At 39.7% G+C, this 23,866-nt stretch overlaps 1 protein-coding gene across 17 annotated transcripts in view; it reads right to left on the bottom strand.

Moving 5' to 3' along the window:
- Positions 1-4,576: 4,576 nt before the first annotated feature.
- RAP1GAP2 (RAP1 GTPase activating protein 2) overlaps positions 4,577-23,866 on the bottom strand; it is a 693,938-nt gene continuing 674,648 nt past the window's right edge. For 15 of the 17 annotated variants that reach the window (XM_075594386.1, XM_075594388.1, XM_075594392.1 and 12 more), the window contains 5 exons: positions 21,481-21,594; positions 18,806-18,923; positions 16,137-16,254; positions 14,778-14,860; positions 4,577-9,676 (listed from right to left, as the gene is read on the bottom strand). In XM_075594386.1, the coding sequence (XP_075450501.1) occupies positions 9,674-9,676; positions 14,778-14,860; positions 16,137-16,254; positions 18,806-18,923; positions 21,481-21,594 (436 nt within the window). In that variant the 3' untranslated portion in view covers positions 4,577-9,673. Of the gene's footprint in view, positions 9,677-14,777; positions 14,861-16,136; positions 16,255-16,764; positions 16,837-18,805; positions 18,924-21,480; positions 21,595-23,866 lie in introns of those variants that run through there. The other 2 variants (XR_012800437.1, XR_012800436.1) reach the window with 2 other exon arrangements.

Below are 23,866 nucleotides of genomic sequence, written 5' to 3'. Positions count from 1 at the left end.
CTATATGGCCAAAATGTCTCAACCTGGCAAATTTTGCCAATTCGCTGGTATTCTATTACCGCCGTTCCATTAAGTCCGAAACACAAAACCGGGTGGGAATATTTGCACATTTTATCCCAATATATAAAAGGGGGAGGGGAGGAGTTGATAAACTAGATCGCTGCACTAGTAGACCTAGATAATGGATGAGTGGTCCTGGTGATAGGCTAGAGGGTGCAATAACTGAATCGAGAGTGAATAAACAGCTAAATGGAGGGCACACAGATGTGCACTCACAAAGAATCCACTTTGTTGCACACCACCTGATTAAAACATAGCCTTTAATGTTGATCTAATAAAACATGTATCACTGTATTGTAGGTATAAACAGTAATGAAAAAGTAATATAGTGGGACAGGGTAGTCGGGGAGCTGATAAGAATCTCAGGAGGCTCAAAATATGTGCGTGTGTTGCACTAATGAGTCAAGAGAAATAATAGTGCCTTGATAGGGATGTAAGCTCCCTGCTTGGAGTGTATACTTGATGGCAAGACACCAGGCAAGCATTGATACCATGCACGAAGAATATCAATACTCAGCAGGGAGTGAAAATACCTGAAGTAGCTTAAAGATAAATACCTATATACACAGCATATGTAAAAGCATAGTGGTACCATCAAGTACAAAGGTTAATGTGGCAATAAAAACAGTAATTAGTAAGTGCTGGAAACATGTTGCTGATAGACAGGCGCAAACATGTCACCTCAATAAGGGTGTTAGTGCACAACAATAGGGCGTAGTCACATATGAGAGGAACAAGTTAACTGTTGATAGGAGTCTCAGTAAGAAATCACAATCAATAATAGCTCATTAACATGTACAGTAGCTGGCAGAGGGAGTAGCACTGTGGTATCATGTATCATGCGAATTTAATAAACGCAGTTTTAATAGATAGAAACACAGGCAGAGAGTACTGCATTACTGGTACAGCAGATGGAGCTGTCCTTACAACAGTCCATAAGAGAAGATCAACCGGCTAACCACCTCTTACACCAGGAACTCCAAGCGTTAGGAGAGAGAATTACCTCCCTGACTGGGGAAGCACAAAAATGTGGCATACATTGCAATAAATACACCTCCACCCAACACATGCAGTACACTAATGGGCAAAATAACTATTATCTAGATATGGATAATAGCTCATTTGCCCATTATTAAATCAAACATTAGCCAGCCAGCATAAATAAAGTAAATAAACCTTTCTACTTTTTTTTTTTAATCTGAAATTTTCCTCTGCCAAAAGGGGTTCCAACATAGACCACTCTGGATTCCACTATGTTCACTATCAGGGTTAATCAAGCAGCAAATAATATTCAATCTTATACAAGCATTGGGACCAAAAACAATTTGTATCCGGAAAAGCAAAAAATATAAAAAAAAACATTTTGCCACCAAGCAAACATAAGATTTCCAATAACAAGTTCTAGGTATTAAGAAACCCTATGGGATCTTTTCCTGTGGATGAACCAGATGTAATACTTGTCATCATATATTGTCTGGGACAAACGTTGTCATTCTATAATGGAAAGAAATGTCAGGTAAAGGAATTCATCAACTGTCAGACCATGTACGTGGAATATTTGCTGTCCTTCAGTTGTGGCCTACAGTAGGTTGGGCGCACTATGCGTTCACTCTTCACTAGATTCCTAGAACACAGGAGTATTGTGAACAGACTTTTGACACATAGTGTTCCAGGCATTTTACTGAATGTCACATCGGTGATTTTAGCATTATAGATTTTTAACACATTCCCTCTACTGTCATGGAGGTGATTCGGAGTTCTAAGCAAAAAAGAGAGGCTTTCTTGATCCATCAACTCGACTCTCTGGCTCCACAAGGACTCAATGGAAATCTTGACAATAGCATTTCGTTAAAATGATCATTAGAAAACATTTATATATCATAATATCTACACAACAGATATGGATTAATATATACAAGAAAAAGAGAAGAGAAGCACAATTCCGGTTTTAGTGAGCAAATGTATAAATATATTGTGGGCCACAAGCCCCAATTCAAACTTACATATAAGATATGATTCATCAACATCAGAGGGTGCAATGGAATTCTGGAGGCAGCCTGTCGTGACTGAGATATATCCTGGGGACTCCCTTTGGGAAAGGCGCCTTTAGTACTCTGTTGATGCCGGCAACCAGCAGGGCTCTCGGCTTCCTTACTCCCCTCTGCGCTTCCGGGTTGTCCCTTCACAGCCGCATATATTTATACATTTTTTCACAAAAACCGGAATTGTGCCTTTCTTCCTTCTCTTTTTTTTTATTTTGTATATGTTGTTGGGGTCCCCTGGTTGGGCCCTGAAGAGCCGAGAGACCCGGCCATAAGGAGGACTGAGCGCGATACTTTGTGTTTGGGTGTATATATATATATATTTATTTATTTTAAATTAAGGGTACTTGAGTAGAGCACGGAATTTTTTTGTTTACATATGGATTAATGGTAATGATTTTGTTATTTTTACCCTCCATCCATCCAGTCTTGTTTTCATGAAACCCACAGCTCTGAAAAATGAGCTGTCCCCCCCCACAATCTCTCTCTGATGATAATACACTTTTCCAGTTATATAATTATAAATGGAATGTAATATGCTAGTAAGTTTAAATGTTGGTTAGGATATGCCTTACTAGCCTAGTTTGGTATGCAACGGGGTTAGGTAGTGTAATGATAGGGTGTTTAGGTATTAAATAACCACTTGTGCCTGAAGGCATTAATTTGCAGTACATTTGCAGCCTCGGACATCAAAGGGATTAAAATTGGGGTTTCTTATCAATACTATTACATAACCCTCTGGTAGAACATTGTGATATTAACCCATTCCCCCCACGATTGCAGCAGCAGTAGCGATGCATAGGCTAACGCTTGTTTTTTAACAGTAACATTAAGGCTTGTTTAACATTATACAATGAATCTTGGCAAGGGGTTTTCAAAGGTTTTTTTTTTTGGTTAAGGAACCTTATAATTATGTGAATTTCTTGAAAACCCCAACCCTCTGTAATAGCGTGTCTGAGATCAATTGCATTGTAAGGAACCCCAACCCTCTCTAATAGTGTGTCTGAGATCAGATGCATTGTAAGGAACCCCAACCCTCTCTAATAGCACGTCTATGATCAGATGCATTGTAAGGAACCCCAACCCTCTCTAATAGTGTGTCTGAGATCAGATGCATTGTAAGGAACCCCAACCCTCTCTAATAGCGCGTCTGAGATCAGATGCATTGTAAGGAACCCCAACCCTCTCTAATAGCGTGTCTGAGATCAGATGCATTGTAAGGAACCCCAACCCTCTCTAATAGCGCGTCTGAGATCAGATGCATTGTAAATTCTTTTGTACGTGGTATTATTTTCAGATTACATGAATATTTGCAAGGAGCCCTTTCGCAGGGCCGGCCTTACCTCTTGCAGGGCCCATGGTGGCATGCTGGCAACGGGGAGGGGTGACGCTTCCAGAGAAGTTAAGACACCCCCCATGACATTCCCCTACACACACAAACACATGCACGCAACGCACACACCTACCTTGGGGTGAGCAGCGGTCCTGCACTGGCCTGGGAACTCCTGTTGAAAAACACTAATCTAGTACAAAGTCCCTTACTCAGTATGCGGTTAAGGTACTTCCCAGTCCAGGAGAAAACTTTAAGCAATGGTGAGGGGCTTCATTCATAGCTTATTTAACAGGGGCCAAGGAAGTGAGATGAGAAGCATAATAAAAGGCGATTACAAGAGTGTTTTTTAGTTCCATATTGTTTTATTTTAACATAATTCATGTTATGTTTGTACTACTGTGCCATTTACCTGTTATATAAAAAGCAATGGTGTTTCTTTAGAAGGTACGCAGGTTACATTTCTTACTCAACTACCAGGGCCGGTACAATGGTATTGGGTACCGTAGGCAAACCTTCAGCCTTGTGGCACTCCCCTTCCCCACACAAATAACTTTTGAAAAATGTATATTGTGCAATAGTATGAATACAAATTCTGCATTTACAGATTTATTTTACATTCAAAAGGAGATACTTATTGTACATTCTCTGCACTGGGGGGTATAGTTATGTGCATTGGTGGGGGATAGTTATGTGCATGGGAGGTGGTATGGGCCTGGGGGTAAAGGTATGGGACCAGGGAGGACCACAAGAGAGGGGGGAGCAGAGTGTGCTTACCTGCTGCCTTGGAGGATGGAGGGGGCCTGCTATAGGCACCTCTGCCAAACTGGCACATGTTAGGATCGCTGGCAGGGTGCCCAGGCCCCGACTCAGGGTGCCCAGGCCCCGACTCACCGAGCCCGAGCCAGTGGTCTCGGCTGCCCCAACCCTCTGGCTGTGGCCCTGGTGCTACATGGAATCCCCAGTCTTTTGCCGCCCCTAAAATGTTGCTCCTCTATGGGACTGGCTAGTTTGGCTAGTGGTTAAACGGGCCCTGACAACTACTAATATATGATCAAAATAATGTACACAAGATTGCTATAATTCAGACCGCCATTTGTATTACTGAGACTCCACACACAAATACACATATGAAGAAGTCCAGTGGACATAAAATAGGTCATTTATTTGTGAATTTTGCAAAGACACATTTAAGCAACAAAATATACATTTGTGAACTTTAGATTTCATTCTATACAGGACTAGACCAGAGCAATAAATTAAATGTACACTATTTACAGACATAGGTCACCGGAGACTTACAGAAAGCACCACCTATCTAAAAAGAATATAAATAGATGTATAGATTTCTCCCCTTCCCCCACTCAACCCACATAATTAAAAATGATCTTCATAATCCAACATTATAAACTGTTTCTGTTTATTGGCTGTATTTGTATAGTGCTAAAATTAATATACCAGCATGCTTTTTATATATATACCGTTTTCATATTTCTAGCTGAAACAAAACATATGGCAACAAGATGTATCAGCTTGAAATAATAATGAACCCCATAAAACTCTATTTAATTGTAATCTGAGACACAGCAATATCTGGGTCACTGCCCGATCTCTTGGAGAACATTAAAATGTTGGAGGATTATAAAACGGCAACTGGTATATTTATCAGGAGAGCAGGTATGCCAGATGACACACAAGCTCTCGAAGTGTCTAGATGCCTCATATGTCATATTTCTTCTACACATTGTAAAAGCAATTGTATTATTTCTTCCTGGTGGTAGCTCCGAGTTTGAAAACATATACATGACAACATTTTCTATAAAAAAGTGACCAACATTGCATGAAAATAATTAATCAAATTTCTTGCAACACAGCTGCAAAGAAAAATTACACAGGTAAGACATACACACAACAAGCCAAATTCAAGCTCCAGACTGACAATTCTTAGATATCCACAATGCACATGATTACGCGATCAGCACGAAGGGTTCAACAACAACAAAATCAAAACAGTTACAAAGAAACCCTTGTATGGAACCTGGGTTATCTTTTATTTGTACAAAATATACATGGCTAACTTCCAGCATTCAAATAAGAGGAGTCGAAAAATTGACAGAGGTTAATTACAGTAATAGACCATTAAAAAGTGCATCACATCTTTTGCAGTGTTGCTGTAGAAAGGAAGAACATACAGTCATTTTCTATATGAATAATTAGGAAGTATGTTCTATGAGTTTCATTTCCCCAAGTTAGATATAATTTACTTAGTGAAAACATAATTGATAATATGTTTTTTTTTCTCATTATTCATAGAGAATTAATGGGGGGCGCGAGACTTTATTTTGGGGGCGCGGTGGTTTCAGAGGCCCCAGGCTGAGAGCGCGAGGCCTCTGTAAATTTATTTACCGGCTTCAGCCCACGCTTCTCCATGGCAACGCGGCGTCAAATGATGCCCGTTATCATGGAGATGTGTTGTCACATGACCCTGCAGTGTCATTTGACGCTTCATTGGAGGTGAGGGGGGTGCGACCGAGTAGGAGAGCAGGCAGGGGGGGAGCAGCGCTGGAAGTTTGCGCACCCCTGGTTATAATCCATAATAAATTGCACGTAGGCACTATGCACACCTTCACTGTTCCTAATACATAACTGAAATAGACAGAGTTAAAAGTGCTGTGTGCTTACTGTATGTGCAATGTAAATTGTCACCACGTCTTTGTCTCTTGTTAGAAAGTGTGTGCTAACAGCACTCTGCTGACACACAGTAAATAAAGCATAAAGTGCGTGTTTTCACTGTTCTTAAAGCATCACTGCACACAGTGAGAGATAAGTACAGAGATGGGGGATCATATGGTTCATATACGTAGGAGGCATCCGGTCTTAACTTTACAGCACGGTTGCACACAACGTGATGCACTTTAAAGTAGAGACATGTTTTATTGGTCTATTACTGTAACTCATGACTATTGATATTTGTGCCCTTCTCATTTCAATTGTGGATCGTAACTATAAATATTTTGTACAAATAGGGTAATCAAGGCTGCATGCAAGGCAATGCTTTCTTTTTTTTAACTTTAATTTATAAAGACCTGAACACAGCATAAATAACACAATTCTAGGGAGAGGCAGTTTTGTAATCCCAGCATTTGCCTCTGAAGTGGGGGAGCTTCAAATGAGACCAAGTGGCAGCTCCTTTAACCTTTGGTAAGCATATTTACCAACCTATGGTAAGGGTGTAATAACATAAATTGTAAACTGGGATTCTTTTGCGTGTATTATGTTATAATATACAATATACTATCATTCATCACTAAGAATACCTATTATCACTACGAGGAGTGGTGTTATGGTTAAGATGGTGGATCGGAATACTCTGAATAGGATTCCCATCCCAGTATGTTTCACTCATGCTGTGTGACCTGGGGCTAGTCACCTTGTCTCCCTTACCCACCAAATACATTGTAATGTAAACTCTTTGGTACAGGGACAGACAGTGTCTGTGTAGGTGTACATCTCACTGACTTACAGTCCAAATAAAATATTGTTATCAATTACATTATAATAATTTAATTCCTGGTGGAGTTCCCTTAGATTACAACTTTTTCACAGCCCCACATAATATGAACTTTCTTAAAAAAATAAAAAAATAATATATATATATATTATATATATATATCCTACGATTGGACCTGAAATGCATTGTATATACGATGCATATTATATCAGGGGATGAGGCATACAAATAAAATAAAAACACAATCAGGCTATCTGTCCTGTCGAAAATATTCTCTTTATGTCCCGCTAAAGAATGACAAATATGGTGGGAAATTTGAGACAGAAAAATGTGACGTTCTTTCCACTCAGACGGGTTCATTCAATATAGTCCAAAGAGGCCATTCAGACCATTATACGCTTAAAACTCCCCTTGACTTTCGTGGGAATTTTTGGCCAGTAACGAATTGTTGCTTTAGATGATAAGAAATTACCCAGATACTGTTCTGGGGAACATTAAATGTCACCATGATAGCAGTGATAATCTGGGGTTATTATATATGTGGTATCCGAGATAAGATACACTGTAGATTCACTAATCATTTTTCATGCAGCGGGTTCGAGGCTTCCCTCAATAGCCAAGGTGTTCACATACAGCACATGTGGATGTTAGGATGGAAGAGGGGAGGCTCTGTGCAGGCCTCTCATTTTTCTTTCAGCAGATTTCCTTAACCTTCCTGTGTCAAGGGGGCATGCAACATAATGTATTGCCTACTCCTCCGCACTTTAGGGATAAATAGGTGCAGTCTCTCTGGGAACAAAATAAACCAAGGACATTGACATGTTTATGGAGCTGAGCGGCAGATTCTCTAAAGTATACAAACTACTAATGATCATTAACTGTCATTAAAGTAATAGCCTATTACAGAATGCTAATGGGTTTCACACATTAGTGAATTTAAGTATATTTGAAGTTTATCTTTTATAGTCAGTTTCTAAAGATGTTAAGATGAAATTTAGAAGTGTTTCACTTAATTTAGCTTATCTTTTTCTATCCTTTCACTGTGGGAACTCTTCATCAAATCTTTGTCAAAATTGGTGCAATAAAACAGCACCAAATGTATCAGAGCATAGCATTCGTATTTAAAGAAAAAGCATTTTAATCTTTGATGAATATGGTGCTGTTTTTTTTCCGCATGAAGTAGTGCACCAATTTTTTTTAGTAATTGTGTTGAGATGGGTGTGCACCTCCCTCAGTGCCATTCCCAGTGTTCTGATTGCTTCTCTAGTCCGAAGGGTAAGGGTGAAGGTTACATGTGAGTACCATACACTTTACTTTTCATAATCACCACTAAAAAACAAAAGCTTTATTTCCAGTGAAAGCAAAACGTTAAATGCTTTAATGGTGACGTTAGTCTGACCCACCAGCTGTTAGAATGTGCTTAACACCAGTCATGGCATTAGGGCAATGTGATCACTTAATCAACGTCAAGTAAGGCAGAGGAAGTTCGCCTCTACTGCTCTGATTGGGTCACTTATAATTATAGGTGTCATTTTAGGAGTAAAAGTAACATTTTAATTTTAGAAGGGAAATGAACAACTTGTTTCTCAGCCACTTGTATCGTGAAAAACAGGAAAACAACATGCTGAGCATAGCCGCCTGCTCTTTTAGGAGGCTTTGATTTCTCCAATTTAGGTTATTTCTTTTGTTACTGAATAGGTTTAAAACACATTGATAAATGTTGTCAGGAACCAATATACAATAGAGGTAGGATAATCAGAGCTGTCTACACTCTCGTTAATCAGCCACATTCTTTTCTTCTTTCCTCAATGTGTTGTAAGCACCTCCAGCATCAAAGGATTTAAGCTAAACCAGAATGGCTTTTATACATATTCAAGAAGAGGCAGGAGGGAGACATATTCAGGAAGATGTTAAACATAGTCTAATGGTAATAAATCAATGAAAGAGCTGGATTATAATCAGATAGCACCTAATTTGGGCATTATCTTTTATAACCCAAATCCTACAGTGCACCCAGATCAGGTTATTAAGAGCCGAGGACTTTACTGTTAGATAATATTCTTAAAGCTGGACCCACTGTTTAGCCCTGAATTAAATAAATGCTAGAACATTCAGATACATCTTCATGTGCATATACAGAACATTGTATAAAATCACATACTACACAAACATGCAGCCATGTTTGGAGTGGAACAGTAGTCTTCTACATGCCAAACAGTACGACAGAGATAATGAAGTTATACTGTATGTCTTAACCACGGGAAGATCATCAGGCGGAGAAGTAGAATCAGCATATACAGTATCACTGTACCACATTTCAAGTACCTCTTATAGTCCAAAATCATTTTGAGATGCAGAAATGACAGAAAACGCTGCACATTGCCCATTCTTAATTTTCATGTTCACATAGAAACTGGCACACGGTGAACAGGTGTTAAGTAAACGACCGTGCAAGTTAGATGCTTCAGGTAGAAATGTTCTGCCTTCCACAAAGTGTCGAAAAATAAAATTCCATTGCTGAATCGAACAGAATAAGAACTCCGCTCACAAGACAAGTCTCACTGGACACAGGGAGTGCGCTAAGATGGCAGTTCCTTCTTTAATTTGAGTGGAACGGCTTGGTAATTAAACATATCCATTAATGCAGCGTGGCAGTAGCGATTCGTGGAGTGAATATACCTTTGAAGGTCAGTTTTGAAGAATGGAGATCCCCAATAGCTGAACAGCAGCTCACTGAAAAACAAAACAGAATGAACAAACATGTATGTATGACAGAAAAACTAATAATCAGTGCCATTCTAAACCTCTATTATTTTTCAGCTGTGAATATGAAGGTGAAAAAATAATAAACAAATATGTTATTATTAAAGTAACAATACAATGTGAAAAAGGTGATATAAGAATAAATGTTGAAAATGTGTAATAAACTAATATGTATGTATCTATGTCTTTATTTATATAGCGCCATTAATGTACATAGCGCTTCACAGTAGTAATACAGATGACAATCATATAAATAGCAAATAATACAAATAACAGATCATGGGAATAAGTGCTTCAGACATAAAAGTAACATTTAGGAAAAGGAGTCCCTGCTCCGAAGAGCTTACAATCTAATTGATAGGTAGGAAGAACGTACAGAGACAGGAGGAGGGCATTCTGGTAAGTGCATCTGCAAGGGGACAAGATTTATGTATGAGGTTTATAGTTTCAGCCATGGAACTACTCGTATGCTTCATTAAGCAGGTGTTTTTTTAAGGTGGGTCTTAAAGGTGGATAGAGAGGGTGCTAGTCGGATATTGAGGGGAAGGGCATTCCACAGATGTGAGGCAATCAGTGAGAAAGGTTTAAGGCGGGTGAGGGCTTTAGATGCAAAGGGAGTAGAAAGAAAACATCCATGAGCGGAACGCAAGAGTCGGGGTGGTGTATAGCGAGAAATTAGGGTTGAGATGTAAGGAGGGGAAGAAGAGTGTAAAGCTTTAAAAGTGAGGAGGAGAATTGAGTGTGTGATGCAGGATTTGATAGGGAGCCAGCAGAGTGATTTCAGCAGGGGAGACACTGAGACAGATTTAGGAAAGAGTAGAGTGATTCTGGCAGCAGTGTTTACGATAGATTGTAGGGGAGACAGGTGAGAGGCAGGAAGGTCGGACAGCAGGAGGTTACAGTAATCGACAAGGGAGAGAATGAGGGTCCGTGTCAGAGTTTTAGCAGTCGAGCAACAGAGGAAAAGGCGTATCTGTAATATTGTGGAGAAAAAGTGACAGGTTTTAGATACGTTTTGAATGTGAGAGGAAAATGTGAGAGGAGTCGCGTGTGACCCTTAGGCAGCGCGCTTGTGCTACTCGGTGTATGACAGTACTTCCAACAGTAAGGTGGAAGGAGGTAGAAGGGCCAGGTTTTGGATGAAATATGAGGAGCCCTGTTTTTGCCATGTTAAGTTTCAGTCGGCGGATGGCCATCCAGGATGATATAGCAGAGAGACATTGAGAAACTTTGGTCTATGCAGCAGGTGTAAGATCAGGGGTTGAAAAGTAAATTTGAGTGTCATCAGCATAGAGGTGATATTTGCACCCAAGAGATGTGATTAGGTCACCTAGAGAGAGTGTGTAAAGAGAAAAGAGGAGAGGTCCCAGGACAGGGCCCTGGGGTACCCCACAGAGAGATTGATAGAGAAGGAGGAAGTGTTAGCAAAAGAGACACTGAAAGTATGATGGGAGAGGTACTGTAAGAGGAGATCCAGGATAGAGCTTTGTTATGAATACCAAAAGTATGGAGAATTTGAAGGAGAAGAGGGTGGTCCACAGTATCAAACGCTGCAGAGAGGTCGAGTAATATAAACAGAGTGTAATAACCTCTGTCTTTAGCAGCATAGAGGACATTACTGTAGTTATTTTAGCGAGGGCTGTTTCAGTGGGGTGAACAGTGCGGAAGCCAGATTGTAGAGGGTCTAGGAGAGAATAGGTGTAGAGAAAATGGAGCAAGACGTTCACGGAGTTTAGAGGCAAAAGAGACATGCCGATAGTTAGAAAGACAGGTAGGGTCAAGCTTGCTGTTTTTGAGTAATGGTACGACTGTTGTATGTTTGAAGGAGGAGGGAAAGGTACCAGAGTAGAGGGAGGAGTTAAAAATGTGTGTGAGCGTAGTTATTATAGTAGGAGCAAGAGGTTTTAGGAGATGGGAGGGAATGGGGTCAAGAGAGCAAGTGGTAGAGGGAGAAGAGGAGATCAGCAATGACTCCGAGTCAGCGGAAAAAGAGTCCAGGAAGGCAGGAGGAGAGTTACAGTAGGAATAGGTGTAGGAATGGATGAGGATACAAAGGGGATATCCTGACGTACGGATTCCACCTTTTCCTTGAAATAGTCAGCAAAGTCCTGAGGTTAGATGGAGGAAGAAGAACAGGCAGCAGAAGGTGGTCTGAGTAGGGAGTAAAAGACAGAGAAGACTCTACATGGGCTATACTTGTGTGTGTTTATTAGAGAAGAAAAGTAGGTTTGTTTAGCCTGAGAGAGGGCAAATTTGAAACAGGATAGCATAAATTTGTACTGAAGGAAGTTTGTTTGAGTGTGAGATTTCCTCCAGTGGTGTTCAGAGGAATGAGTGCAGGAACGCAGCATGCGCATGTGGCAATTTAGCCAGGGTCTGGGGTTATAAGGGCGAGAACGGCAGAAAGAATGCGGGGCATGTAGATCAAGAGAGGAGGATAGGGCAAAGTTGTAGTTCCAGACCAGGACTAAATGTATAATAAATGTAAATGCCCAGAAACATGGACTAATATTAACAAAAAATATGAAGAAGAATCTGGAAATAATGGCGGTTCCTTAAAGGATGAACCACATCCTACAAAAATACATAAAAACAAAAATAAAAGAGTGCACGTTCCAGGAATTGGTGAATAAAATTATTTATAAACACATATAGAAACCCACAGGATAAAAAAACAAACACAATAATATCAAAACATGTTGTTATAACGCTCACATGTAGCTAGCCTGTGAAGGAGTGAACTGTATATTGTTGAGAGTCGTGTGTCCATAAAAAGCCTTGCAAGGGGCCAACCCAGCTCTTTTTGCAGTAGGGAGACAACAGGTATACCAATCCTGGTATTTACAGCATTACAGGAAATTATAATACAAGTGCATCTAACATAAAATCAGACAATATGAAAGAAAATCCCTGCCATGAAGAGCGAATCTAGGCAATCTAACTGGTATGTTGCATTAGGAGATTTACAGAGAAACCTGTTGAAAGAGTAAGTGCAGTAGATGGCAGAGCTTGACCACAGCGGTTGTCAAGTGGAACTGTAGGTGTGGGGCAGTAGCCATAAGTCCAGGCTATTGAAATGCTTCAGGTATACATTTATGTTTAACATAAAGGTGAGGAGAGACGGTTCTTGTTGTTTGCAGTGTGTGAAGAAGTTACATAGGTAAGGGGCAGTGAGGCAAAAGGGTTAAAGGTAAGAGAGAGGGCAGTGCATGTGAAAGCGGTGTAAAGGAGGAGACAGGTATGAGTAGAAAAGAGGCTATGAACAAGGCATAGCAAGAAATTAAAGCTGAAGGTAGAAATCAAAGCTGATGTGTATGGAGTAACAGGAGTGGAGAGGCTTGAAGGAAAGGAGGAAAGCTTTTTAGGGGAATTCTCTACCATGTACGATCAGACTCTTCCCTACTATACAGTACATACATTTTAAAGTTCCCTAAAAACACACTTTCCTGGCATCTTTCGTTTTTACTTCCATTGTAGAAATGCATACTCAGTATCCAGAAATTTAAATCTAAACACATGTTGAGCAACTCCCCATCTCCCACTCCTCTACGCACCCCCACAACACACACACACACAGACACACTATTCCTTGTGTCTCCACTCCCCATCTTTTTATTTTGTAAATTCCCTCAGGGCAGCCGCAGGAACCTGCTTGCTATTGTTTCAGTTTGCATTTTTTTGTCATCATACTGTATGCATTTTTTTTTATTATTCAATGTTATTGTCCTCCTTACCACATTGTACTTTTCTGCAGAATATATTGTCACCATACCAAGATAATAATAATAATAATAATAGTTGTCAATTAACAGATATTGCAGAACCTTAGGAGTTTAAGTGAAAGAGTAGATGAGTGTGTGTGTGTGTGTGTGTGTGTGTGTGTGTGTGTGTGTGTGTGTGTGTGTGTGTGTGTGTGTGTGTGTGTGTGTGTGTGTGTGTGTGTGTGTGTGTGTGTGTTAGTGTGTGTGTGTGTGTGTGTGTGTGTTAGTGTGTGTGTGTGTGTGGGCTTGAGATGGTAGTTTAACACTGAAGGATATCCAGAGGCTTAGAAAAGTTATGGTGCTTCAGTAATCAATAAATTGTCACTAGGAAGAAAGGAATCCGGAGTCTCCAAGACGAAGCGCAGATTCTAGCATGAAACACGTTGAGGGGGAGACTGTGGTGTAGCTGTGTGTTCGTGAGGTCCAATAAAGTTTTTGTTCTAACCCGGAAGTGCCCTGGAGTTTGTTACATGCTGTAGCACCGGATTCCTTTCTTTCTATGCCAATTCTTAAGAAGGCTGCACGCCCAGACATTGGAGATCAGAGGAGAGCAGGACCAGGTTTATGAGCCTACATACTGTAGGTAAGGTTTTGTCCTTCCCGGCTTTGACTTTACTTTGGCCCATGCATACTCTCCAGCTCCACTCTATGTGACACACACTGACTCCTAGTGTGCTTCTACCAAGCTGCCTGAGCGCAGGACAGATTTCTTTCACTGCAATAAATTGTCACTAAGTAAAAAAAAAAAAAAGTCCCCACACTTGCAGAGTGGCTCATCAAGTGTTGAAAGTTGATGCTGGGACTCTTTGTTCTCCACCCGTTTAAACCCAGTTTACTTCAACATGCACTTGAAATGTGGCCGTTGAGAATGGAATACAGTAATTGGCACAACCAATAAGGGTTTACCTTCATAGTCCTTACATTTCAAATGGCAATATAAAGGAGGGGTGGTGGGTAATCATCAGAGGTCAACATACGAAACACATGCTTATGAGACAATGGGTTTGTTACTTTATCTCAATTCACAGAAAATTATAAATTGATGTAATTTAAGTATAATAACGAAGTTCCAGCACTAGGCACTAAGTTTGTAAATGGAAGCTGGAATTAATTTACGACCACAATACATGCTGGTCCTATTTTATATCAGGGATCTGATTAGCATTGCAGCTCTACAGCAAACATTGTCTATATAATGTACCATAATCCACCTAGAGTTGAGGGACCATTAACACCTATATAGTTGAGAAGAACATAACATTTATTGCTTCAAATGGACGGATTTGTCATCTGTCACGATCTTTACTTACTGTACTTGAGCCAGAAGTTGACTGGTTAAGTTTATCAAAACGAAACTTGAGGTTAGATCTCGGGGAGTTCCTACTCTTTATATCTGTGAAAAGAAAAAGCAGATGGACAATTGGTATTTTATGCTTTTCCGATTTAACAACTAACACATTTATAACAAACCTATGCTTTCTAACAGGCAAATTGCACATTAAATCCTCTTTGATGGCTCTTTATTGCTTAAATAAACATTCCCACTAAAAGAGGCAGAATTAGAGGACATACATTGTTTGAGAAATTAGGGTATTTCACATACACAAGATGGCCGCCTGGCATCTTCCTGCGTGTAAGACAAACAGTAACTGTGAATTACTTGTTGGCAGCTTCTTTTTGGTGAACATTTTAAAGTAGTGGGACAACAGAAGTGAATGTCTCCAGTAGTAGAAGCTCCTGGTTGCAAGTCCAACAGAAATCACAGTTTAGGTAAGTGCCAAGCAGGAGGACGCTGCCTTAATGCACCTAACTGAATAACTACATGCTATAATCTACCAGTTAGTATGCCTATCTTTCAAAACTCTGTGGCTACTGGGCTATCTGGATTAGAGTTGCTATAAAACTTATTTCAGAAGAGGCATTTTCAATATGTCTCTCAGCATCAATGTATTAAGTTATGTAATGATTTGTATATGTCAGCCTGCAATTTGCACATTTGTTATTGGAAGCAATAAGAGGAGCTAGGAAGAACACACATCTTAATTCTGCATCTAGGGTCTTACATTTTCCCCCTATATTCTGTAGCAAAAAACCTCTGCCAGATATAAACCTCTGACATGCTGTGTGAGGACGTTGGTACAGAGTAAAATTAATCCTGATCAAGCCTCTCTTTGAAGTCCTGTGTCTAGCTTGTCTATCTGATCCTGACCTTCTCTAAGATCTACAGTATATATGTTATGGTAGAGAGATCCACCGTGCTTAACTCTTTCAGTGTTAAAGACCTCTGAATTAAGTATGGGGTTTCATTAAAGCCCCTTTCAGGGATCATACATAGCCTAGATTCCTTGTTGGTGTCACAAGAATGTTTAGATAACCGACTAATAAAAATAATATTGCCCATGTTCTGCAGCCAAGACACTAAACTACTATGAGTAGGAGATCATGGTTTTAAAACTTATCCCATGCTATTTTCCTAAGTAAGTATGTGGAGCAATTCGGTTCTAGGGTTTTGTGGATAGTATTTTGTTGTGCCCAGTTCCATTACATTGTACAGTACTGCCCATAACAACATTAAATAAAAATAGTACAATAAATACTAATTAGTCTCTCCAACTAACTTATCTCTAGATTTAGAGCTGTCCAACTTTATGACTTAATATGGGAAGCACCTGTGGGGCTCCTGCTCATGATTACAGGTGTAGTGGCAGTGTGGTTTTCATTGCTAGGCGACGGGCTGTAGACAAACACTTCCTGTTTGAAGGGTGATGCGACCAGAGGTTGGCTACCCTGTAGAAAGCACATGTACAGCTGTTATTAAATATTACTGTATTCAAAATTCAACTGATTTAGAAAGTACAGCATAGGAACCACTTATCTTCTAAACAAGACTGCAATGCAAGTCCCAACACCACAATAGCCTAACGATTTTGAAACGGTAAATATATACTGGCCTATCATGTGATAATCAGACAGGCTCACATGGCTATTGGCAGAATAGGTTATCTAGAATGCAGTGCATTGCTCTGCCGAAGAAGAACTTCCCACTGGTAATGTTTATACAGCTGGGGCCTGGCAATATGTGCCTACAGATGTAGCCAATGTAATTGCAACCCATGGCACACTGAAGCGTGACATACACAACACGCCAGCGGGAGAAACAGACTGTGTTTCGAATAAGACACGTGCGAGAAGGGGGCGGGACTATCGCACCATATCACCCGCTAGAGCGCACTACATGTTGCAATAACATGGGCTACATCTGCACATTTCCCATAGACATTGCTATACTATACTTACTATACTAAGTGTAATGAAGACTTTACTACTTTCTGTCCCAATGAACGATGGGTCTCATTTTGGAACGTAAAGCTTTGAAAGATAAAAGATGAAATGTTAGTTATAATAAAAGAAAATGATGACAACTGAGACAGGGTTTTGTTATTTTCAGGTTATGCTTGGTTTCCTACACCTGGCTAATAAAGCAGTAATCACCCCTACCAAATAAAAAAAAAATCATAATCGGAACCGGGTTCTCCTCCTGATCTGTGAATGGAGCTATTCTTCTTGTCAGCTGCGGGTATCTATTGCTTCTGGGAAACTTACCATTAAATTTGCTGGTATTATTCTTCCCTTTTAGGAAATAAAAAATGGCTGCCGGGTCAGCCTCACTCACACATGCGAATAGGGAGCTGCAACATCATCAGTGGATGACATGGCGGCTTCCTATTGGATAACCCTCTCAATTTTTACTTTCACTTTATCTGCAAATAGACAGGTATATTTTTCAGGAACCGGGAATTAAACATAGGACAATTCAGCTCCAGAAAATGCCCTGGTTCCGATTATAAGAAGGAAAAACATTTCAAAGAATGGGGGATCGCTAATTTAATCTTTCCACGTTGTTTGGAAGATATCTTCAGTCGGAAAGCTATAGGAGCGTGTGGGCATCATACTGCCATTCTTAGCAGTAGGAAAACCCTTAGCATCAGAGATGGAACACTTTTCCTGAACTTATTATTGCTTAATAGTGCTCAAAGTAACTATAATTGTCCAAATCATGGCAGTCCTCTAAATCTAAACTACTTGGAGAGGCTATGGCTGGAGACTTCAAACATATAAATGTAAAACAATATAATTATTATTTCCAATGCTGTTTTTTTACTTAAATTATTATATTTTAAATGTATCATTACATTTTATATACTTTGTAAAACTCCACATAAGACCATCTTAACCCCTTCAGTGGCAGGGGAGCACTTGGAAGTATTTCAGGGACGCACTAAAGTCTCTATGATCTCACATAATTGAAGTCAAATTCCAGTCTTAAAGGGCCTCTTCTAGGTAGGGCTGCCAACTCTTCCTAATTTATCAGAACTCTCCAGAATTTGTAGGTACAGTAATGACCCAAACCAAGTTCATTGGCATAACAAATTTCTAAATTTGGCGATACAATAGCTTGTTTTTTTGTTCTTTTGACAGAGTTTTAGTAACCAACCAACAGTAACTGTAGATATATAGAGGTAGAGTAAGAGGGAAGAGATAAAACAAATTGAGGGTAAGTCGCCCATCCGCTCTTTTTGCCAGATGAAAAGTGATTACTGTTAGAAAAAGGTGTACTTGGTACCCACTATTACTCTGTACTACTACTACTCTCAGATGTTGGGGATCACATCATCCTACCCCTTGATTCAAATGTGGAAACCTCACTTACAGTCCAGGTTTTGTACGTATCTATCACTTAGCACTCTAATAAATGCGCGAGAAATAGGGCATCTATTGTCTGGTGCCACATGGTCAGTTAAGACTTTTCTGGCCATTCCAGCAGAAATATTCGAGAAAGATTCATAAATTAGACCCTGGCAAATTGAGACACTTATTATCAATCAATTTTGACAACAATAACTGCAGGAGTCAAAAAATGTTTGCAGTCCTCAGCTCCATCTCCCCTGGAGCCGCAGGAAATAGCTTTTTTCCACTGCTGCTCCAAAGATGGTATGACGGCTATATCTGTGTGCAATTAACAATATTAGTAATCAAATATAGAAATTAGTCTTATGCAGGGATATTCTAACAATATGTCTTAATTGTGGCCTCCAAAATCGATATCTTGACATCACTGACTTTCGTTATCTTCCCATGTTTTTGGCAGAGAACACTGAAATCTAATGACTAAAGGATTCTCATCAAGATCACTTTGTACAGCATAACTACAGTATGTGTTAGGTCTACAATATGCTTTTTTTTGTAATTTTTATTGTATTTTCTAAATTGGTGCCATCCTATCATAATTGCTCTCGTTTTTTGCACTGTCTTGGAACAATGGAGTGATTACGCATACCCCACTCTCGTATTCTTCCATGGTCTCACTTTCGCCAGCTGTGCTGCTAAAGCTGCTTGTACTGGATGAAGAACGGGAGATATTCGATCGTCCATTCTCCTTCAGCTTGATAAAAGGCCTGGGATACACAGCACATCACAATTTCAATATTTCGTTGAAACTGACACATCAGTGTACATTTGTAGATCTTAATGGAGTCAGATCATTGGATCATGTCACGGTGTTACTTGCAAATAATAATTTGGGAGAGCTCCTAGTTCCAACGGGCTGCCTGTTTGAGTTGAGTTGCTCTTTATTAAAACTAGCATCTGAACATTAAGTTAGTAAGGGTTAAGAGTGAAGTTAGTAAAGGGCAGGCAGTACGCATACTGATGTAGCGGCCGTTATTCGAACACATCACAGCGCCGATTTTGAGTTCTCTGCTGTTCCCCACGCAGCATGAACGCGGCCAATCGCCCCAGGCACCCGCACTTATCGCGGATGTTTTGTTTGAATTTCATGGATTCTGTTACTTTGTTTGCAATAAAATGGATGAATTGTAATGTGTACAGTACTGTGCTACTGTGCTACTGTGTCAATTTCATGTTTTTAATAGCCAGAACACTAAAATTCGTTTTTTTGCACTCGCCGCGCTTGCATCTTAGTGCGGGGAGGCTGGAATTCATCCCGCGGTTTCAAATCGGGATTCCGATGTACATGACGCGTGAAGGGTTCGAATAACGGCCGCTGCATCAGTACATTGTATATATTAAGCAGTTAGTGTTCTACGGAAGTTACTAAAAACAAATTACACAAATGGGGCGGTTTGTGGGTAGAATACTGTATACTGACATGGTTTGCCTGCAAATGTGGATGTTTCTGTGTGGTCAACATTTTATATGAAAATCGCCCTATTACCTGGAATTGATCTGTCTAGTACATCTGATTCATTAAGTCAGGTCTGGCTAAACAATATGGACTACTAATGTTCACAGATATTCTAAAGCCTACAAGCAACAGGAAATGATGTCTGTGCAATATTTAGTCAGTGACATACACTATACCTGCTTATGTTGTCATGACACCTACACCTCTAAAACCTTTATTATGGAAAGTCATTGCTTAAACAATAAATATAATGTTACTGTAGTATGATGTGATGAATAATATTTACTGCAGGTGTATTGTGGGCATAGACACTTTCTGTGTACCCTATGTAATATACACACAGGAAACCTTAATTTCAATATTAATGATTGTTATTTCATTTTTGTATGGAGTATCACCATTACACTTTCATTACCAAGGTGGTCAAATTTTTACAAATGTACGGTACACATAATCTAAGGTGTCATACGCCTAAGGATGGTTGGTGGCCTTGCATTTTGAAGCTAGTCTCGGCCACATATCAGGTACACAAAAAAGTTATGGTGAGTAAAAAGTATCAAATTCCCTCCACCTAAAAGGTCAAAACATTTGTCTGTGAGTAGGTGTGCTGACTATGCTTTTCTTTGACCTGTGCTTAGCTTTAAAAGCTGTCTTATAAAACAGACATAAGCTTAAAGTGATCCACGTTAAAGTGACACACTGAGTGCTTATTTGCATGCCATTACCCAGAATCCCTGGCTGCACTGAATGCTGTGTGATTGTTCGGTGAAGCAGGTTTGTAGACCTGTGTAAGACATGTGAATGTGCTTATAAGTATGCTTTCTCATTACTGTTTTGTCACTTTTTTTTTACTCCTGTAACTTATTTGTGTACCAGGACTAAAGTAGGGTATAACGGTAATCACTGTCTATCAAGTTTGAGAACCCAACTCAAAGTCAAACTCCATGTAGGATTGGCCAAATCATTTTATCTCCCAGAGCCTCAATAACCAAAATTAGATTGGAAGATACTAGGGGCAGGGATTCACAGTCTAGGACATTTGGTTTCGGCTGTTTTGCCATGACCAAATGATCGCCGGCGCTTGATCGGGACTCACCCCGCCGCCGCTGACACTCAGCCGCCAGCCACTTCGCAGTAAGACTAACCTTACCCTAAAACCCCCTAATGTTAACCCCTAATACTAATGCTACCCGCTACCCTAAAATCCTTAATTCCTTACCCTAAAGCACTTTACACTAAGCCCTTAACATAACCACTAAAACCCCTTAAATTAACGCCCTATCCTAACCGCTAAAACGCCCTAAAGTTAACCCCCTTCCCTAACCACTAAACGCCCTACAGTTAACCCCTTACCCTAACCACTTAAACCTCTACTGTTAACCCTCTACCCTAAAACTAACCCCTTACCCTAAAACTAAAAACTAACCCCCTACCCTAAAACTTACCTTCTCGTCAAAGTGGCTGGCAGAGCAGCTGCGGTGGATGGTAACCCTGCGGCTAAACGCCGGCGGGGAGTTGGTTGTGGCGTGATGGCCGTGACCAAATGTCCCATTCCGGGGTTTCATGCCTGCCAACTCTATATGAATCTCCTGTATGTGTACAGTGTCACCACGATTTGGGAACAAATTCATTTAATATGATATTAGTAAGTGGTGGCAAATGTAGAACTTATTTAAAGTTTATTCTTAAAATCAGTCTAGAATATATATATATATATATATATATATATAATTATTATTATTAATTAAATCTGATTTATTTCAGGGCTACAACAAAATCAAACTAGGAGATGGTCTCTGAATTATTACCTCTCTTTGTTGGGGCATATCTCCGGGGAGCTGGGATTGGATGAGGTTTCAGATTTCACATCCTGGGAGGTATGTCCACCATCTGGGGTTTTCGGGGTTGCAGAGAAACTGTCACTATGGGAGAGAAGCCGAATGATTAATACAATTATAGATAAAAACAATGTACCATGATTAATTGAAATTGAGATGGTTCAAAGCTATTTCAATTCATATAATCGAGTAATTGATATTAATATTTTGTTACGCTTATAGGAACCTTTAAGAAACCATTTTTGTACTCGTCTTTCCTTTTTGAAATGTAGAAGTGACAAAGCAGAAGAACAGCATTCAACACGCGATTGTTCACAGAACACCATAGAAAATACACAATTAAATGAGAATTTTCACAGGTAGTGTTAGGACCTGCATACTGGCCATGCCGTGACGTGGCTGCAGGCTTATAACACTTTGGCCAAAGGGTTTAACTAAATGACCCTTATTCATGAGAATACTAACATTGAAGTATATTTTGTATTTTGTCCCATTGGATGTAGCATTGGGTATTTTTGTCTTTTGTTGTACACCATAGTAAATACACCTGTATAACTTAACAATCAGGATGTATTGGCAGGTGTTTTATAGTTACATACTGTACACTCTGTTTTAACACACAATAAACATGATTTTTGTAAATTGGGTAATTTCTGTATTCTAGCTGAAAGCATGGAAAACACATTGGTATGTGTGTTGGAACACAAAATTGAAGAGAATTTTGTGACTTGGGTCATATCTAGTTCTCGCTGAAAGCATGGAAAATGTTTTGTGTATATAAATGCTGTATGAATCTCACAAGGATTCTGGTATGCACAATGTGTTTATGGTTATGGTTACTTGGTGTTTATGGTTACTTGGATAAGAAGTCCTGAAACCTTACTAGTGAAGTAGAGTTACTGGGAAAATATATCTTTCTATTTGTGTGTGCTCTCTAAAGATGGAGGACTGCAGTATATGAAGAGGGTTTGGCCTGGCGATAAATTGGTTAGACAAAAAGAGGGTCCACCCTAGTAAGAATAGAATTTTAATATGGTGGACGGAGGGTTGTCGTTACTGAAATGTTGAAAGGACTGAAGACAGTGGGAGGACATTATTTAAAGTAATGGTGGGAGGGCCCTACAGCCACCCCCACAATCAACGGCTTGGATAATATGAAGATTTTTTTGACCTGGTGATAAACGAGTTGGGTCTGAAAAGAGGGCCCCAAAAAAGGAAAGGAAAGAAAAAGATTTTGAATGAGATGGAGGAGACGCTTGCATACAGAGAAATAATATACTTGTCCATCAGAGGTTGATGATTAATGGGAAGAAGCGGACTGTCCAGTTCATTGAGCAAAATTCATTATCAACAGGTCAAAGATTTCACTGGACACCATAGTTATTGTGAGGGTAATAGGAATGAAGATGCCTTTGATAGACCATTGGTCAGGACCAAACTGGTAGAATCCTTTTACATAATCAGATCTGACTAGGAGGCTAGGAGACTGACCTTGTAGAGTTATTAATTTTTGGGGTTGAATTAATCCATAGCAGGTCAGGTGGATTGCTGCTCTAATGATTATGTTGGTTATTGGCCCAAATAGGTGGGCTGCTAGAACATTGTTGTTAGAAATCTGTGTATTATATTAAAATGTGTGAATGAGAATTTATATCAAGACAATTGAATGAGAATATGTTGTAAGATTTAGAATTCATATGTAGCCAAAAGAGTTGAGTTGCAGTTAAGAGTTAATGCATAACAGATGTTGGAGGTTGGCTTAGCTATCATATTTCAAGGCCTAGTCTGAATCCTAACATGAAAAGTTCTTTGTTAGGAACCCCTGAGGAGAAGGGGGCAGAGTTAGTGATCAATAAATACAGTTGTACTCTGATCAACTCTCTCTCCAAGACCTCTCTTCCCAAGACCTCACTCTGCATGAAACATCTAAACTGCAATGTGAGACAAAGGTTTCTCCATCATTACGATCTGAGCACACATTATCATCATTGATTGAATTTCCATCTGTATGTAACACTGTAAGAATAAACCATAACTTTGTCTGCTGAACAACAATCTTCTGATGTATTGGAATCTTTATGAACAATAAATAAGTGAAACGTATTCTAACAATTGTGAAGTTAGCAAAAATACAGCATGGGCTCATGATCTGAAGGCAATATGGAATGATCACCCAGGTTTGATACAGCCTCAGGAGCAGTTTGATGGATGAATCTGACATGGAAGGTTAGTTAGGATAAGTGACCGTGAGGTGATACCCAAGTGATAGAACTTGATGATGCTGTGAGATAATATAAATGACATGCACCTGTAGATAGCAAAAGGCAAAAAATAACTTCTCTAGAATACAGATGTG

The sequence above is a fragment of the Ascaphus truei genome, chromosome 3 (genome assembly GCF_040206685.1).
Source record: "Ascaphus truei isolate aAscTru1 chromosome 3, aAscTru1.hap1, whole genome shotgun sequence".
Taxonomy (NCBI): Eukaryota; Metazoa; Chordata; class Amphibia; order Anura; family Ascaphidae; genus Ascaphus; species Ascaphus truei.
The sequence above is the reverse complement of the archived record's forward strand: the minus strand, read 5'-3'. Positions and strand labels throughout refer to the sequence as shown.